The sequence below is a fragment of the Galleria mellonella genome, unplaced genomic scaffold, assembly GCF_026898425.1.
Source record: "Galleria mellonella isolate WM207_F2 unplaced genomic scaffold, CSIRO_AGI_GalMel_v1 utg63, whole genome shotgun sequence".
Classification (NCBI taxonomy): domain Eukaryota; kingdom Metazoa; phylum Arthropoda; class Insecta; order Lepidoptera; family Pyralidae; genus Galleria; species Galleria mellonella.
The window spans coordinates 12,480,001-12,501,040 of NW_026442130.1; the positions used below are offsets into that span (position 1 = coordinate 12,480,001).

At 33.5% G+C, this 21,040-nt stretch overlaps 2 protein-coding genes across 3 annotated transcripts in view; both read right to left on the bottom strand.

Moving 5' to 3' along the window:
* The window catches only part of LOC113521876 (ionotropic receptor 75a), a 14,444-nt gene extending 11,340 nt beyond the window's left edge, over positions 1–3,104 (bottom strand). The window contains exons 1-3 of one of the 2 annotated variants that reach the window (XM_052899948.1): positions 2,352–3,104; positions 1,297–1,442; positions 299–458 (exon numbers count right to left, since the gene is read on the bottom strand). In XM_052899948.1, the coding sequence (XP_052755908.1) occupies positions 299–458; positions 1,297–1,442; positions 2,352–2,499 (454 nt within the window). In that variant the 5' untranslated portion in view covers positions 2,500–3,104. The remainder of the gene's footprint in view (positions 1–298; positions 459–1,296; positions 1,443–2,351) is intronic. The other variant, XM_052899947.1, reaches the window with a different exon arrangement.
* A 3,590-nt stretch (positions 3,105–6,694) lies between these two features.
* On the bottom strand, positions 6,695–20,097 carry LOC113521924 (putative phosphatidate phosphatase). Its single transcript, XM_026907591.3, has 6 exons — positions 19,648–20,097; positions 18,272–18,426; positions 16,900–17,099; positions 15,755–15,869; positions 11,208–11,381; positions 6,695–9,925 (listed from the first exon to the last, which is right to left on the bottom strand). Exons 1-6 carry the CDS (start codon positions 19,694–19,696, stop codon positions 9,812–9,814), a joined length of 807 nt encoding a protein of 268 aa, XP_026763392.2. The 5' UTR covers positions 19,697–20,097; the 3' UTR covers positions 6,695–9,811.
* Between the last annotated feature and the right edge of the window lie 943 nt (positions 20,098–21,040).

A 21,040-nucleotide genomic window follows, 5' to 3' on the forward strand; every position in this document is an offset into this window, starting at 1 on the left:
AACTATTAGTCCTATTTCTAGCAATATACTTTTTGACGGCGAAAGGATAAAATTCTTCATTGTGAGGTGCCGAATTTCAATCTGTTTTCGAATATGTTAAAAGTTTATTTGTGCGATAGTATTTTTTGGATAATAGACTTCGTTATCGGACCAGTATACAGGTATTATAACTAAAATATATAGATATTATTATATATTACCCATCCCTACAAGGGAGGTAGGTATGTACATTCTCAGCTGCAATTTAGTAGAGGTAGCTAGGTATCTAAAGATAAAAAATAACAATAAAGCTATTTACGTTCAGTCAGTTTATATCCATTCTCCGATTTTTCCGCCAACACCAAGTCACTGTCAGGCAAAACTGGACTTTCCCACAGTACCGATGATTCTAACTGTTCAGGGTTGGTCGACAGAATCAGCCAACGGTAGGGAGAACCAAAAAGATTTCTTGAACTAGCCTGGTGCAAACAAAACAGTTCATGACTCAACACGTCACAAGCCTTTACATTTATCGCCAAATATTTTACATATTTTCAATAATTAAATTAAAATAAAAAAAAATTAAAATTGATAGAGATATTTTCATCTTTTAAACGAAAATTTGATTAAAGAAACCAAATTAACGCTGATCTTGCATGAATTTGGACAATAGGTAATTTTTTTTATAATAATTAAAATTAATTAGATCGATGTTTAGTGATATGGATGCCCATCGTTATTTCGTTTTATCTTGCTTCTTGTAATTATGATTTTTTGTGTACATATTATATATCATTCTTTGAGGGAACCACAATTTTTTTTTTCAATTTTAGCAGACAAAGATAAAATTAGGTTTTCAATTTTGTATTTTTTAAGTTCGTAATCTGATATCTGTGTCGTTTATAAATCGATTTGGAAAATTCTTTCTTATTTCTGAAAGAATATACCAAAAATCAGAGTGAGTAATAGATTGGTCCCATAGAAATTTTATCAAAATCGGTTCAGAGGTGTAGTTTTTAAATCGAAATAACCGGTTTTGCCTCAACTGAAGTCGGTATTATTTGTTGAACAAAATCTTAAGTATAAATGAGAGGAATCCGTGTTTTTGCTGAAAAGGGACTGTGATTTCATGGCTATACGAGTATTTTAGTTTGAATTGTGTGCTATGGCAGTGACATTATAGGGTTTGAAGGTTACACCTTAGTCCTTAATGATGACAAATAGTATACAAATATACACCTTATAGTCTAACATTTTCCGCAATTTGGACTTTTAGTTTAATAAGTACTCTAATTGTATAAAAATATTACGACTTACTATTTCAATGGCGTCTTCAGATTGAGGACAATCTAAATCAAGAAGAAACATAATCCCATGTTTTTGACACTCATGTAATGTATTTGTTGAAGATGATACTCTGCAGCCATCTTTTGACAATTTCTTTGTTAATTTCACTTTAATATCTGTAATTTATCCGTAAGAAAGACATGACTCTTATATTAACCGTTGACTTATTTACGTAAGATACATAAATTAGTAGGTATGTTTTGATTTTAGTAAACATAAGTAGGGTAAACGTAAAAGACAACCGGTTTTTTTTATGGGTGAAAATGGTATAGTAACCCCGCCTGCGCTAACGGGATACGCTGGCGGAGCACCAGTGAAGGGTGATAGATGAGAATGAAAACAGGCCAGTTAGCCCATCATGATGAATTCATCAGGAATTAACCATGATAGTTTCCAGGGAGAACCACGAGGAGGTCGACCTGGTTGGGTATATTGCTAGCAATGGAATTCCCAGTCTCCATTACTAACAATCCCTTTCCCCCAAGACAACCGGTTAGAGGGCAAATGGAAGCAAATGAGTGATTTTCAGTAAATACAATTTCTTTTTAATTCCGGTAAGCTATGAGTTTTCAGAAAAGTTGATATTTGCAGAATTTATTTCATAAAGTGCTTCTTTCTATATTTCAGGGACAATGGGAAATTGACTTCAGTGGGAATTCGAAGTTAAAAGCACAGTTGAAAGGGTTCACCGAAGTTCTTCACACTTGTTGAAAAGGAATAAATTGAAGGGAAAGAATTTTTTTTTAAGAGTTTCTCCTCTTATCTGTGCAACTAATTCATGCATATTTGGCAATGATTGACATAACTCGCTTAAATAAATTAGAGATTATGGTCGTGAGCATTTTTTTAAATTAATTTTTTGATAAATTGTTTATCGTTTATCAAAAAACAAAATTTATTTTATAATCTGAAAATTATGTCTGTTTTTGTGTTTTTTTTATTATTTTGTATTTTAGTGATTGAATAATTTATAATAATATATTAAAATAGTGATTAAATTATAAAATTTTATAAAAAATACTTACGTTTAGGCCAACAGAGATCGTTCAATATTAAATGTGTAGGTTTTCGTTCATTTTCAATGAAATCTCTAATGAAATTAATTGTATGGTCGTCTTTAGCGCAAATAAGTTTTACAAGTGTTACCAAAATAAATACCCTTATTATATTCATTTTGATAATAAATATGACACAGAATTATGCTGTTTAATTAGGTATTATATTAAAGTGGAGAATGTCTGCAAAGGTCTTCAGTCTCGTATATGTTTTAAAAATTTTTAATTTAAATATTTCCAACTTTATTTCCAGTTTATCTCCATCTAAACACTTTATACCTTGCTGTCTACAACAAAACCTTAGAAGCATCTAATATGCAGTTATAACTAGAAATAAATAAGCTGTTTTTTATGTGTAATTCACGAAAATTATCTATGCATTCAGAGGCACGTGTCGACTCCTTCCATATACGTTTGAAAATGGATTGTGTTATGTCACTTATTGTAAACAACGTGCTATATAAACCGTTAATGATAAAACTTTCAAGTTCCTAAACCAAATTGCATTTAATTACTGGTTCCACTACGATTACCTGTAATTATTTAGTAGAAGACCGCTTATTAAGTGTAATTTTGTAAGGCTTACGTGTTATTGAATAGCGATTGTAGGTACTTATTTGTTGATGAGTTAGTAAATATGCACAACTAAGTTGTACCATTTAGTGTTAATTAATTACGATATAACCAAGCATAAGCAACTATGCTAAAACTAACCTCTTGTATTTTTCTGCTTTCCTAGTATTATACGATTTCGATGGTCAGCAAAGAAAGAGTGAGATGGCAATGTCTGGTGTCCTTTTCTTCAACAAAAACGATTCTAATTAAATGATTCATTTGCCACTTGTTTAGTATTTATTTGCCATTTGTGAATAGGCAAAGGGGGGCTGAATTCAAGTTTTGAAATAGTTATTATCTCCAATACTTTTCTGCTTTCCTAGTATTATATAACTAGATCCGCCTAGTTAATACCTAGTTGCGGTAAGCAGTCTAGTTTAGTACCTAGTTGTAGTAGCAAGCAGTAGGGGAATTTTTTTACAAATCTTGTTGTTAGTGACTCTATAAGATAGAATGAGATGGCGACGTCTGGTGTCATTAGGAAACAAAAAAATTAGTAAAAATTGAAACATAAATTTAAATTGGCCCCGATTAATACTTTAAGTGCATTTGTCGTGTGGTCCCTGCATAGAATGGGCCACCCTTTTTCGTGGGTCATAAGAGGCAATTAAGGGAGCTTATGGTCAAGGGATGGGCAGCACCGTTACTCTAAAAATACCACCAAAGGGGGGAAAGGATTGTTTGTAATGCGGACTACCGGTCCTATTGCTAGCAATATACCATATCAAGTTGACCTCCACGTGATCCCCCTGGAAACCAGCGTGATGAATTTCAAGTGGAATTATCACGACGGGCTAACTGACCTGCATTTTTCATCCTTACGTATGATCCCTCGCTGGTACCCCGTAATCATATACCGTTAGTATATATTTTTTATTTTATATAAGCGGGGTTACCTTTCCATTATTATATATTATAAAAAAAACATCAAAGACTGCGGTTGTCAACCTGTCTGTCAAGTGTACCAACTACTGGCAAAATCCTCCTTTATGGAGGAGGCCTATATTGTTAACGCCTAATAATACCGGAGGGAAAGGGATTGTTAGTAATGGAGACTAAGAATCCCATTGCTAGCAATATACCCAACCAGGTCGACCTCTTCGCGGTTCCCTCTGGAAACTATCATGATTAATTCCTGATGAATCCATCATAATGGGCTAATTGGCCTGTTTTCATCCTCATCGATCACTCTTCACTGGTGCTCCGCCAGTGTATCCCGTTAGGCAGGAGGGTTACCATTCCATTATCATCCAATAAAAAAAATATACAATGATACCGAACGCTTTACGTCTTGCAACACTAATTCAAAAATGTAATATTATTATATTAATATTTATCCATGTACTATCTACTTAGATACTTAGATAACGTAAATAATATACTTATTCTATCTACATTATTATTATTTATTAACACTGTGCTAGTTTTACAGATTTAGTTTAATTGTTAAAAATAAAAAGCGTTAACGCACACTTTTTATTTTTATCCGAGCAGTAAGTACTTTATATTATTCTCAATTTCGTGTATAATATAGTATATGTCATATATGTGTAAGTATATTTGTTATTTATATATATTTATTCGTTTATATATGTAATTTTAGTATGTATGTATATCAATAATTAGTAGTACCGCATTCGAGTATTCTGACACTTCCCTATGGTTGACTGGGAGAGAATGCCTTTAGCATTAAGTCCGCCATGTACACATATTTGTACTAATGAATAAATAAATAAATAAATTGTAGGTATGTTTTAAGATTTTTGTAAGACTTTGATTTATTTTTGTTTTCATGTCTATCGTTACTTAATGTTCAGAATTTTCTAAATTGCTAGATCTATAATATGACATATTTCTATGATAATATCTTTTTTTTTGATGGGTGAAAATGGAATGGTAACCCCGCCTGCGCTAACGGGATACGCTGGCGGAGCACCAGTGAAGGGTGATCGATGGGAATGAAAACAGGCCAGTTAGCCCATCATGATGAATTCATCAGGAATTCACCATGATAGTTTCCAGGGAGAACCGCGAGGAGATAATATCTTTCTGTAGTCTATGAATTATTGACGACTTTGAATTATGAACGCGACGCCCTATGAGAGACACATATAAGGAGATAACTTAATGGTTGAGAGATTGCCAGCAGTATTCCTTTTAAAACTTCACCAAAGCCTAACTGCGGTTGCCAACCCACTTGCCAAGCGTGGCAACTATTTGCAAAACCTCTCAAGGAAAACCCTATGTTCACCAGTGGACAGTTAACTCTTTTTTGCATAATTTTTTTTATTGTTGAAATAAATCAAGGTGATATATATAATATATGTTTAAAATTCAAGAAAAAATGGTTAAAAAAATAAATTTGTCAGCTATGGTTTTTTTTTTCTGCAATGAAAATTAAAAAGGTATCCAGACACGATCAACTTAAAGTGAAATTGTTCTTTTATATAATATTTGGGCATTCAATGTTATGATGGAAATTTCCACCAGTATGCAAAGAAGGGTTAATGGCTCATATGATGATGATGATGATGATGAGGTTGAGAATGACTTGAGCTAATTTTATCCTAGTCAGTGAACAAAATCGCCGGTAAAAGTTTATAATCTATAAAGTTTTAAAGTTGCGTGTACTTAATGATAAAATTAATACCTAACCTTAAGTTGTTAGTTGTTTTGTAAACTATGAAATAAGTTTAATCATAGGTAAACCGTTGTCTGGCATTAAGTATAATATAACAACAGTTTAATAGGTCTCAAAATAGTTTTACGATTGGCTTATGTAGTTGTATTTATTTAACTTTTATAACATAATCATAGATTTCTTGATAAATACTGTTTTTTTAGGGGTGGGGGGGAAGGGATTGTTAGCAATGCTATCAGTCCCATTGCTAGCAATATGCCCCATAAGGTCGACCTCCACGTGGTCTCCTCTGGAAAACATCGTGTTGAATTCCTGGTGTATTCATCACTAAGCAATCAAAAAGCAGGTCTAACTGACCTGCTTTTTCATTCTCACCTTTTACCCCTCACTGGTGCCCCGTTTGTGTATACCATTAGCGAGGGTGGGGTAACCATTCCATTATCACCAATTAAAAAATGACAATGGAATGGTAACACCTTACTTCTTTACGGGCTTTGCGAACTGCAAGTTCGCAGTGCGTTCCATTCCTCTTAAAATGTCACAAAACCAAACTGTGGTTGCTAAGTCGTTTGCCAAGCGTGACACTTCTAGTAAAACAGTATACTCTGTTATGTCCATGGTACTGCTCATGTCTATAGGCCTCGGTACTACTACTTTCCATCAGGTGGGCCGTCAGCTTGTTTGCCATTCTAAGTTTTTTTTTTAATGTGTGATAATGGAATGGTACCCCACCCATGCTATCGGTATACACCGGCGGGGCACCAGTGAAGGATGATAAGTGAGGATGAAGTAGGTCAGTTAGCCCATCGTGACGAATTCAACAAGAATTGTTCACGATGGTTTCCAGGGGGAACCACGTGGAGGTCGACCTAATAGGGCGTATTGCTAGCAATGGGAATGTCAAACTCCATTGTTAACAATCCCTTTCCCCCTGCTATTCTAAGTTGCAAAAAATAATCCCATAGGGCGAGGCCTATGTTCAACAGTGGACAGTTAATTGCTGATGGGATCGGAATTGGGATAATAATTATAATTGACCAATTAATAATAAAATATGTATGCAATCATAATATTTATTTGAAATAAAGCCACTCCGGAAAAACCGGTTTAATATCAAATTTGTGTTACACACATTTACAGATGACTAGCGGATATATAAGCGCCAATTACAATGTATATTTAAATAAAAAAAATATATAATTAAATCTACTTATAAAAAAAATATACGGAAAAATCTCTTGTTGAAAACTGTCAACTGTTTTGTTACATTGCTATGTAATATTTTTTTTGCAATTATTTTTTAGTCGCTTTATTATGGGTTAAATTCACTAAACAACATGGGAAAACTTAGTACTAAATTTAAGTTCCTAAATTGCTCTGCAGAGGCAGCACCTACGTTTACTTGCTAATCTTTTTTAAGCAATATACCATGTAAAAACAACTTATTAGCTTTTGGGATCGTATGAAAATAACAAACAATGAGGTCGATTCTAAGGTTCAATTTCTCTAAACTAATTTATAAATTTTCGGCTTATTGATCATCATAAACTAAATATATGAAAATCTGTTAGAAATTTTGTTTATATTGGTTCTTAGAATAAAGCTTGGAAATAGCTTTTGCCGAGATAAATAAAATTTTATTTCAGAGAGATTTAGAGAAATGGTAACTTAATATCTACCCTAGTTTAGTCGATTAATCGAATGCTAAAATTGGAATTTCTAACCCATTGTAAAATGTGAATATTTAAATCCAATAGCTAATTAATACACAAAGTTAACATTAAATGTTGTATTCGTAACCGAGACAACTGACGTGGTTTTTATAAGAGGTTATTTAATATCACTATCACAGAGCGCCATCTAGTCACAAACAAAGTAAACAACAATAAAGTGGAATACAACAGCTAAATGTAAGTACACAGAGGTTGTTTGTGTTAGAATACCTGATTCTCTCTAAATATATTACACTCACGACAATAATCTGTAATGGGGTAGTCGGAGGCAATATCAACTACTGCCATTGCACGTAAAACTTGAGGTGACTACGTCTCACCGTTGAATTAATAATTAGTAAATGAATATGAGACTTGGAATTCCCTTGGATTATTATATGTAGACATTCCCAAGCTCAGAATAAATGAGCGAAATATTGTTATAATTTCGTTGCTTGATAATATTTTGTTTGGTATTTAGGCTCAAAATAACAATCTGTATATATTATAGCCACAAACAAAACAACTCTTTTCTGCCAGTGTCTAACAGAGACGTCTACATAGAACATACGAGTCCTGAATTGTTCTGTAATGGCCCGAGATATAGTACAGGCGTTAGATTATTAGATACTTTTTACACTGCGTCACAGATAATATAATTCTGTACTTTGTGTTATGTCCTTGAAAGTTAGAAAGAAACATAACTATACGCTTTACTTGGGATCTGTTTGGGCTATTCAAATAAATAGATTTAAAATAATAAATATTGTATAGAAAAGCGTTTACATTAAGAAGAAAATAAAAATAAAAAATATACCTAAGTATCTAGAATGTCACTTATAATTTCTTTGAATGTTAAAGCATTTATACTTACTGGAATAATATAAAAGACCTATTGAGATATAAGGGCTAGTTAGTTAGTTTATCATGAGCTAAATTATTATGGTGGTGGCGGCTTATGGTGGAGGGACGGGCAGCAGTGTCCCTCTTAAAACATCTGTAAGCCTAACTGCGGTTGCCAACCCGCCTGCCAAGCGTAGCAACTACTAGCAAAACTCCCTTTATGCTTATGTTCAACAGTGGACAGTTATCGGCTGAAATAATATTTCAATCTTTTATCTGAAGACTGAACTTCAATCATTAATCAAAAAGACTGTCACTTTTTTCGTTTCACTGGTTACGATCACTTTTTTTATGCAACTTAGAATAGCAAACAAGCTGACGGCCCACCTGATGGGAAGTGGTAAGCATCGCCTATAAACATGAGTAGTACTATGGATATGTATGCAGAGTATATTGTTTCGCCCATGATACCCCCATGCGTTGCCATTCCTGAGGACTCAGGTGTTATACCTCTGTACTCTGTAAATTCACTTCAAACCGAAATACAGCTATAAAAACACAACTGCTTCACGGTGGAATCATGAATGGGACAGAGGTACCGAAGCAAATGACTTTTGTACAAAATCTCCCTCTAGTAAAAATCACATTTCATCCTGGCTAAAAAAGTAGAGAATCAGAGTTAATGATTCTAAATCAGTCGATGTTACTTTCACACTAAAAAATGCATTTGACATGGAGGGCAACTTGGAGGGAGAGCTTTACTGGAGTAAAACTTAACAATTTAGAAATCCCTCAACCAGACTATGTAAGATATCTAGGTATGTACCATGGTTAGATGACTTACCTGACAAAAACATATAATGACCAAACGCAAACAATTGGGTTTACAAATGCGAATGCTTTATTGATTATCAGATCACCAGTAACAATAGTCACTGAGCAATAATCTCATTCTGTACAAGACGATAGTAAAACCTATCTGGATCTATGGAGTCCATCTCTGAGGAAAAGAGTCCGACTCTAATTTTCAGATTTTGCATAGATTCCAAAATAAAATATTGAGAATAATAACCAATGCTCCTTGGATTGTCACAAACAAGCAACTGCCTCATGACCTAAAAATTGGAACTATTAGACAGGACATACAACAGCACATGGGATCCTACAAGGAGAGGATAACAAATCATCCTAACAGCCTGGTAAGAGACCTTATGAGAATGTATACAGAATTACTTAGCTGTAGCAACAATACAGTTTACGACTTATATCTCAATAGATCTCAGTGAAAATAAATAATAGAATAACTCCCTTAAGTTCATAACACTAAGGTCTAAATTAGTATGATTATCAACAAATTAAAATTGTTCTGTAAAATATATGTACACTACGTGTCATCATTGTTTTAAATTATAAATTACTTATAAATTAATAATTTTGCTATCAATAAATAAGTAAAAATAATAAAAATGTATTAAAAAATTAAACTGTTAGAATTTTCACACTGTCAACCTAATGATTCTCAAATATTTTTATGATTAAAAAAATACTATTTAATATAAAAATAGATTTTTACTTTTTTAATACATTTCTATTGGGGATGTTAAAATATAAGTCTTTGGTTACGTTGCATTGTCTATGACTGGATGATGTAGATTATTCTTAGTATTGTCTATGTTTGGTACTTCTTCAGAGGTGACTCTTGGGCAGTGGAAGTTGCCACATAAGGAATATATCTGAAACGTAAACAATAATTAAATATAATTAATGACATTTTACATAATTTACTTTATACCATTGAGGTGGCAAACAAGCATACGGCCCACCTGATGGTAAGCAGTTACTGTAGCCTGTAATACTAGGGGCATCTCGCGCGCATTGCCGACTCTGAAAAAAGCTCTTTAGCCTTTTTTTAAGAACCCTATGACGTAGTCTCTTAAAAAATCCTAGGCTATAAGGTATGGAGATGAACTCCCTGTCGATGGCGAGCTGAACAATTCCTCTGAGCACAGTCCATTGTACAAGCAGTAGAACACATAGAGTGAGGCAAAATCTCTCCTAAGACTTAAGGGTTCAATACCGCTTGTCGGCCTGGGATCATGGACAATATTATATATGTGAGTTTGTATCTAAAAACAAGGAACTACATAGAAGGAATGATAAAATAAAAATTGTAAATCATATGGTTGCCTCCTTTCTTCTTATAAAAATATAACTAGTAAAAGGAGAATGAAAGATACACCATCAGTTGCCACTTTTCTCAATTCATAGCAGGCTAGTGTAAAATAGTAGAAAATGTTATACGGTCGTATAATAACCCTACCAAATTCAGATACAACCTGCTTGCATACTTTCTACATAAACTGTGTCGAATATATAATCTAGTAATATAAATGAAACAAAAATTTTACATAAACATTTTCTATATATTAGCCTGCTATGAATTGAGAAAAATAGCAACTGATGGTGTATCTTTCATCCTCTTTTTACTAATTATATTTGCATAAGAAGAAAGGAGGCAACCATATGATTTATAGTTTTTATTTTATCATTCCTTGTTCTTAGGATTGAATAGGGGTTCAGATGTTTGTTACTCAACCACAGACTAGAAAAATGGATGCCTTTAATTTTGGACCAATAAACTATATCTGGGTCTTAGAATCTAAATACATATTTTGAATATCATACTATACTATATCAGCCGCTAACTTTCCACTACTGAATATAGGTCTCCACCATAAGGGAGAATTTGCTAGTAGTTGCCACGCTAGGCAGACAGGTTGGAAACTGTAGTTAGGTTTCTGACGATGTTTAAAAGAGACCCTGCTGCCTATACCTCGACCATTAAGTACCAGTCGACCAGTAAGTAGTAAGGAAAGGAAGGGATGTCCCATTCTATGCTGGAACCAGACGGTATTCTCCTTGTTTCCACTATACACAACAGTCTACAATGGGGACCACTATTGGTGCCCTTACTGTATTTTATAACGTAAGAAATACAAGATTACCAATACTCACAGTATAAAATAATATAGGCAGTGAGAGAACAGCGCCCGCCAGTACATCCCACCAGTGGTGCCTGCGGTCCGTTATCCTGGACACACTGCAGCATAGAGCGGCCAATAGACACAGTATTTGCACAGCCAGTATGGACGGCACCTTCACGTGGCGCGTGCGCTGCTGTAGGTAGTACTGTGAACATATAGTTAAGATCTAATTAGAAATAAAAAAAAATACCTATTGACTTCAAAACTAATCGGGTACTCCTAAATTTAAAATGTGAGTAACATTTACATACAGAGCGCGGTACGTTATTTACGGTAATTTAATTACAACTACATATTTTCTTGATACTGGGTTAGATATCCTACCTCGAAAAATAAACAATAAGGTATATCTGAACTTTAGCAACATGGATTTTAACTTTATGAATACTCACTATTATATATGGTTCCTTTCATACATGTGCTTATATCACTTGCATACACCCACTCTAACTTGCCTGCCTCGCTATGGAATCAAAATTTTTGTTTGTATAAATAAAATCCGTTATTGGCTGTATTCATAAGAGACTTGGCATGTAAGTTATTTTTTAAGAGCTTTGGATTTTTGTATAAAATAAAATAAAATAAAAAAAAAATTATAATAAACAAGATTGTGTTAAATAAAGAAAAAAGACGGACGTCAATTGTGGTAAAATGAGTTATTTTGGCTTAAAAACTATACTGCAAAAGCTAGATAAAATTTCTGTGTGTTTAATCTGAAAATATATTCTTTTAGTAAAAAAAAAAAAAAAAAAATTCCACATTGGTTTACAAATGATGGAGTTATGGTTATAGAAAAAAACAACTGAATTCAAAACTTCCTTATTAAAGTCGGTTGAAAATAAGTTGATTTACGTGTATTTTATTGAAACTAAACTATTAAAGTATCATCTGTACTTACGCAACTTAACAATAAAAATTGGGTTTTTGTTATTGGCATGTCAAAATATCAAAAATAGATTTGTTTTTTGTTACATACTTGATAATATATATACACATACATACATACATACATACATATATATATATATATATATATATATACATACATACATATCTTTGATAAGTTTTACTAATGCACTCACCAAAAACTAAAACATCAAACATTATAATGATACAATATTAATAATAATAATAATACTATCGTCTAACCCATAGTACTATCGTCTACAGGAATCGTACCCAAAAATCTTCACAAGCATTTAGATATGTTACAAATTCCCACCTATACAATAGATTTGCTACAGAAAGCAGTCATCCTCAATACCTGCCGCATAGTCAGGAAATTTCTTTCCTCATCATTGTCATCATCCTCATATATAATTTAAAGTCAACCATTGCTTGGCTAAGGCCCGCATGGTTGAACATTTACCCCCATAAAAAGGGAGATGTTAAATACAATATATATTTAAACAATAATAATAATAAATATAATTATATTATATAAAATAAATGTTAAAAATGCATTTCTGCGTAATTCGTTACCGCTCTGCGAAACTCTGTGGCGGTACAGTGAAAAAGGTTTTGAGCGACGTCATGACTTTCAAGGACGACAAGAATAACATAAAATAACAATGAAAAAAAAAATCTATTGTTAACATAAGTATACTAATATTATTAAATCTATTACATACTCGTACAAAAAAAAAAAAAACATGTTTTTTATTATTTAACTCTGATCATATAACACACCGCCATCTAGTACTAAACTAAGCAGAGCTTGTACCTACAATGAATGCTAGACAGACGTATTTTTTTTTTGTTTTTCTGCGACTTTGAATGACAAACAAGCTGACGGTCCATTCGATGGAAAGTGGTAATCATGGCCTATAGAGATGAGATAACAGAATATATTGATTCGCCCATAATACCCCCATGCGTTGCCATTCCTGAGGACTCAGGTGTTATTTCTCTGTAGGATACAGAAAAATCATGGCCATATCTCACCCTTTAAAGTGAAACACAGCCATGCAATTGTTTGCAGTTGTCTGCTTCACGATAGAAACACGAATGGTACAGAGGTGCTCAAGCAAACGACTTTTGTACAGTCCCTTTTGGTAAATTTTGTATGAAATATATTCTATTATTAACTCGTGATGTCCCATTGCTGGGTAAAGGTCTACCCCAACTCTTTCCAAAACTTGTACAGCCCCACTTCAAATTAGAAATATATAAATACGTATAATATATAGAAAACACTTATAACTAAATATAGTCATGAATCGAAACGTTTGTATTTTGTGGGAATCGAACTAGCGGCCATTGGAAGTTGAGGCAGTGTTTCAAACTGCTGTACCACAGAGATAATAAAAAATGAGAAGCTAAAAGTTACAGTAAAATATCGACATTGGGAAAGTATAAAAACCCAACTACGAGAAGTTCTATTTAATATTTAGCGATATCTAAAAATGTAGGTACTTCTGCTCACTTAAACTGACAACATTAGTTTGCGCGCGTCAATTGTCAATCAGTATTATTGTTTTTTTTTTTTCAGATTTTTTTTTTATCAGAATGTAACAAAGTAAATACACGGAATATGTCTCATATGATCAATCATGATTTTTAATGTATGTTAATTTAAATATATATATGTACTTAACCATTAAATCTCTAGATCTTTCTTGCTATGGGTGTAGTATATGTTATGGGTGTAAATGAAATCGGAACCATCTTTTTACAAGATAAAAATGTTTACTCGTGCACTAACTTGATTGTATTTTTAATGATGATAATGGAACGGTACCCCTACCTACACTATCGAGATACAATGATGGAGTACCAATGTGATGATAGGCGAAGATGAAAGCAGATCAGTTGTCCCATCGTGACAAATTCATCAGTAATTGACAACGATGGTTTCTAAAGGTGACCGCGTTGAGGTCGACCTGATAGAGTATATTACTAGCCATATATTATTGGATCCCGTTGCTTAGTTCAGGAGGGGTGGGGGGGGGGGGTGTTAAAAAGTCTACATGATTCATAATACAATTAATATAACAAATATATAGCATAAAGTTCGCTTTTTGTCTGTTTTGGTCAATAAAGTTATTTAAATAAATTAAATAATTAATCCGTCAAGTTTAATAGACCTCTTGCAATATTAATGGAGAAGTATATTTACATCGACAGGTTATATAAGTAAGCTAATCCTATTATGATTTATGTGCAGCTGGGTTTTAACCTTCCGTCGTCCTTAGAATAATTATTTGGCTGTGTTATCTTACACTCGTATGTGTATAAATTAAAATATAAATTTTAGAGATAAGATTGACAGAATGGTAAAACAAAATCGACTGTAATGTCTTAATTTTTTGATTATTTTTTGATAAAAAATAACAATATTTTTTATTTGTCGACATCGTCTCAGCCATTATTTGCCCTCTAGTGAACATGGGCCTCGCCCATAGACTACCACCATAAGGAATGTTACTGAACCACTTGTATCCACCCAGCAATGCATTTGAGGTTGTTATTACAGCTAGTGGGGGGTTACTATTAAATATCCTTTTCTCAAACATGCTTGGAAATGTGAGCATTATTTTGACAATCTTCTTCAAGATAAATCAAAATTGCCGTACTGGTCAGATATAAGCGGACAGCGGCCTGCAAAAGTTGTATGAAAATCCATATCTGTCGTGTTTTGCGGCCAGATAAATTACTATGTAAACTCATATCTGTCCTGTAATTTAAAAATGGAATGACCTTTTACTTCGTAACATGGCTACCAAGAAGGTAACTAATAAAAGGTTTTATTAAATTTCGAACTGGCTTACAAATAAAAAGCTGCTTATTGAAAAAAAAAAACAAAGGAACATTATGGCGCGTGAAAAATTATTATTGTTCGTTATTCGTCATTGAACTTAAAAAGTAAAATTGTGTTTTTGATTTCCGCGCATTATTTGAGAAAATACTGCTATACAAGCCTTGGCCACAACTAGGCATTGATAGACTCACGTATGTGTGCCTCGGCTACGCCTCGGCCCACATTTGGACGTTCGTCCATTAATGTCTCAGTTGCTGGCCACTGCAGTAATGTACTATTTCTTCCCATCGGTGTTCTTCTGCGAATATCCTCATTTCGGATTTTATCACGCAAAAAAAACTTCGAGCATAGCTCTCTCCATAGCTCGCCGAGGAACTTAAAATTGTTGCATACGGGCAACCGTGTAGAAGTATGTGTCGGTTCTATAGGTCATCATTAGCAACACACAATGGTTCAAGTAAACTTAATTACATGCATTTTGGTTTAGTAATTTTTTAGGATTCTACTGCTCTATACTATAAACCTTGGCCGTGTGGTCCTGTCATAGAATAGGCTACCCCTTTCTTTTCCGTGGGTGGTTATGGGAGCGATGGGCAGCAGTAAAACATCTCCAAAGCCTATATGCGATTGCTAATCCGTTTGCCAAGTGAAGCAACTACAGGCACAACCACCCAAAGGGGAGGATTATATTCTGCAGTGGACAATTGAAAGCTGTTATGATGATGATGATGATGATGATGATGATATTATAAACCTACCGCAATAAACACAGCGGCGTGCAGCGCCAGCGATGTGTGCCCCGATGGGAAACTCCTGTCCGACTGGCTCAACCAGGCTGCCTTCGTGCATGTGTAGCTATATACATACTGGCCCCTAAAATTAAATCATTACATGCGATGAACAAAATTCATTACTAATATAATTGTGATGTTTGTGGGTACATCACTAATCATCATCATCATCATATCAGCCTTTAACTGCCCACTGCTTAACGTAAGCCTTTTTTTGTCGAGGGGAAATGCTTTATGCAGCCTCACATACCTCGGGGGAGATATGTGGGTACTGCCGGACTCTTACCGGCTAAAACCCCCCGGTGTTCCTCGTCCACCTGAACATAAGTCTGCCCTTGGGGGATTCTGCACAGTAGTTGTCACGCTTGGCAGACCCCCCGACATCGTCAAGTTTCAATTTTATTATATATTTTTTTAATAAATGACGATGTAATGTTAACCCCGCGTGTCATCATCTATCAGCATACGCCGGCGTGGCACCAGCAAGAGATGACGGGTGGAGACGAAAGCAGTTCAGGGCCTCTAGACAAATGGCAAACGAATTCGTCGATGGAATCGACATCGCTAGCGAATCTGTGAGATAGAATGAGATAGCAACATCGGATGACTCATTTCAACTCACGGACTCGGTAGCGATGTCGATTCCATCGACGAATTCGTTTGCTATTTGTCTAGAGCCCCAGTTTTTTTTTATGGGTGATAATGAAATAGTAACCCCACCCGCGCTATTGGTATACACTGGCGGGGCACCAGTGAAGGATGGTAGGTGAAGATGAAATAGGTCAGTTAGCCCATCCTGACAAATTCAACCAGAATTAGCCATGATGGTTTCCAGGGGGAACCACGTGGAGGTCCACTTGACAAGGTATATTGCTAGTAAACGGGCTATTTAACCCCATTACTAACAATCCCTTTCCCCCCTAGAGGCCCAGTTAGCACATCGTAACTTTAAGAATTAAACACGATAGTTTAAAGAGAGAATCGCGTGGAGGCGGACCTGATAGGGTAATATTGCTAGCAATGACCATGTTAGATTCAATTACTAACAATCCCTACCCTCCAATTTTATTATATTGGTAAGATATTAAAGAGATCACCTATATGTTACGTACCTTTCACAAGTCTGCGCTTCCTTAGGGCTGCAGGTGTCGAAGAAGTGCGGCCTCGGGGAGCCGATGGCCTGCTTCAGTATGTGTATCACAGTCAAGTTGATCAGCACACCAAACAGGTACTCCTTGTACCAGCACAACGCCTGCTGCTTCGCTCTATCACTTTGCTTGTCCGAATTGTATGTTCTTTCTATTACTAACAACTGTAACGTACCAAACCAAAACTAACATTTTTCAATCGACTTGAAATAATTAAAATTGTGTACCACAAAACAGATATTATGATTTTAGAGATAAATTACTGAACCGATTTTGATAAAATTTTAATGGATGAAAGTAATCTGACAATTAGTTGACAAAAAGTTGACCCGTTTTTTTAGGCTTCATGCTCTATCTATATAATCTAAGGATATTATTATATTATTATGATGAAATTATTTTAATGTTTTGTTTAATAAGTTTTTATATTTGCACGCCTACACTGTGGCAGAATAAGATTGGACTATTTTTCTTGTAATGTAACACTAATAAAAATGTACCTTATTCTAGCAAATAAATGATTTCAATTTCAATTGGATATTAATCAGGATTCTATCTACCCGCGCGAAGCCGGGCCGTGTCACTAGTTAGGTATAAAGTTATCGCACTTTGTTCACCATTGTTGTCATGATGACGCTGCCAAATTATATTAATACATAGAACGACCTTGTTTTTTTTTTGCGTTCCTCTTAAGCTACATACCTACGGTACAACTATTATTTGAACAGATAAATCGATTTATTCTTGAAAAATAAAAAAAAAAAACCTATCCAGTTATTTTGTTCTAAAAATTAAAAGTACTGAAATAATTTTGATAAAATTTCTATACGATCAATCTATAAGTAAGTATAATATAAGTAAATCCTTTCAGACGCTAAAAGAATTTTCCAAATCGGATTAGACTTGACTGAGTTATGGGGTGACAAACATAAAAAAAAAATACAACTAAATTGAGAACCTCCTTTTAGAAGTTGGCTAAAAAGTTTGTTTTCAATTGCCATGAAATTTAGTATACATAGTATTTGAGATGGAGAAGAAAGTTGCTTAATAGGCAAATTTTTATCTTGGTATGTCATATATAGTCAAGAAGTAGTTAGTTTTCTAGAATGGTAACACATGAGAGGTATCAGAGGCGACACAGTACACTCTCTTAGTCCTCAGGAATGGCAATGCATGGGGGGTATCATGGGCAAAACAGTATACACTGTTATGTGCATGGTACCACTCATATCTATAGACAACAGTTACCATTTTCGATCAGGTGGGCTATCAGTTTGGTTGTTATTCAAAGATGCATAAAAAAAGTTAGGGCAAAAAAATCTTAAATAAAACTTACAATAGCTAAAGGAAGAAAGATGACTGTTGTCAATAACCACTTCCAAGATATTGTGTCGCCAGTAAATTGGTGTGACAAGGCTGGGTCGTTGCACAGGAAGCCAACCTTGCCGCCTGGTACCAATTGGAACTCGGTCACCACAAACAGTAGAAACACTGATGACAAATATGAATTATTTTAATAAATAAAAATGCGAGCTAGTTATTATAGAATATTATATATATAAAAAAATAATCTCTTATGGACATCTCTCATATATTCCTCATATATATATATATATCTAATATATAAAATTCTCGTGTCACGGTATTTGTTACCAAACTCCTTCGAAACGGCTTTATCGATTTTCATGAAATTTTGTGTGCATATTGGGTAGGTCTGAGAGTCAGCCAACATCTATTTTTTATACCCCTCAATGATAAGGGTGACCAACCCCTAAAAATTTTTTTTTTAATTTTTGACAAATTTTTTTATTTTTATTTTATTATAATTTAGCATTGAAAAATACATACACCTTTAAATTTTCATTGTTTTACGATCAAGCCCTGTATTTTAATTGTGATTTTTATATTTCGCAATAAGTGGTAAAACAACGTTTACGGAGTCAGCTAGTATATATATATATATATATATATATATATATATAAATGTACATTAGTAGCATTGTATTTGTAAAGTAATATTCTAAGATATTCACACCATGTGGGGACATAAAAGAACAAGTCAGGACACAGAAAAAAAATTAATTACTTGTACCAAAAAGTTCATTGATGCTTTATCAATAAAACATTGCATTGAGACAAAAATTTTTTAACAAGTTACCTTCTGACATTCAAGTATTTCCTCTCATTAAATTTAAAAAATAGCTAACTAAATGGCTTTTGGACAAACTCTTTTATAGTACTAAGGAATATCTTGTATATTAATTTTGACATTTCAATTATTTTATCTCCTTGATTGTAATTTTCTTAATTAATTAATTTTTTGTATTATTTGTTAAAGTATTTGTCAATTAGACATATTAATTATTATTTTCATTTAAAAAATTATTTATTGATTTATTTACTTTATTAAACAACATTTTTAGTAAAAACAGTACCTCAATTGTTTACTGAGACCTAATTAATAAAAAAAAATTAAATACTAATACTTAAATAATAATAATAATAAAAAAAAATAGATTATATTAAATAGTAATATATTAATATCTGTTAATAACCAATTGTCTATTTTTGTTTAGAGTTAAAAGAAACTCTATATTTCTCAAGAAAACATATTAACCTCTTTAAGTATATTATTTATAATTTTTTTTTTAACAAAACACTAAACAAAGGAAATTATTAGAGTATGAAATTATATTTTTAAAATACACTCACTTCGGTGCCATCGATTTGTTTTAGACCATAGCAACTTCACTTTATCCATTTTTGAAACACGTGAAACTTCACTAACGATGAAGTAATGAATGAATTACAAATTAAATTCGTCAGACCAATACTATCACTACACGTTTCTCGCTTATAACATTCTACTTGTGACTATGTTATGTCGAGGTTTGAGTAACTATTGAAATTAAATGTAATGTTCGAATCTCATTTACATTTACTTTTTACAGTTATCAAATCTTTTAATGTGAGTAAAGTTTAATGTTGATTGATTACAAGGTCTTATCTTTATATAAAGACTTTGATATCCTTTCACTTTCTCCTGGTTCATCTATTTTTAAATTTGAATCTTATATCTATAAAAATACACAACAAGTTTTAGGTAAAAACTTAAGTTTTTATCACAATTTTTTTTATTGATTTTTTTTACATAGTAATAATCAGCTGTATACTACTTGATGTCAGTTTGACACAGAGAGACTGTTTGTCTGACAATTCTGAGTCTGACACTGACATTTTCATGCGGTCTTTTTAACATTTGATCAAAGATTTCTTTTTCTTACAAGTTAACAAATAAATTAAGGGTACAGACTAAGTAAACGTATTAACTTTGTATTTATTTATTTAATTATAATCTAAGATCAAAGGTTATCAAATTTTTTATGCATGGATGTGTTTCGGTTTGAATGGTGTGGGATATAGCAGTGAATTTATAGGGTACAGAGGAATAACACCTTAGTTCTCAGGAATACCAACGCATGGGGGGGGGGGTATCATTGGCGAAACAGTAAACTCTGTTATGGACATGGTAATTGTCTATAGGTGACGGTTACCACTTTTCATCAGGCAGCCCTTCAGCTTGTTCGCCATTCTAAGTTACATAATAATATATATAATATATAATAAGGTAATATGGATACTGATCCTATATCTATACATATATTGGGTTCCTCTGGAAATTGTTGACGGAAAACAAGTCATCATCCATTTCGATATGGCCCATATCGGTCGAATATTTATTTTCAAACATCTTAAAAGTCTGTTATCTATATAATTTTTTGGACATATTCGTTATTGGATCAGTATATACATATCGTAACCAAAATAAATAGATATTGCTATATATTATATTATATTACCCACTCCTACCTAATACACGATCTAAGGGGTTGAAGGGAATCTTAGTAATGCGAACTACCAGTTCCATTGCTAGCAATGTACTCTGTCAGGTTGACTTCCACGTGATACCCCTGGAAACCATTGTGCTGAATTCCAGGTTTATTCATGACGATGGTCTAACTGACCTGCCTTTTCATTTTCTATCATCTATCACTCCTCACTGGTTCCCCGCCAGTATATATTGTTAGTGCAGACAGGTATGCCA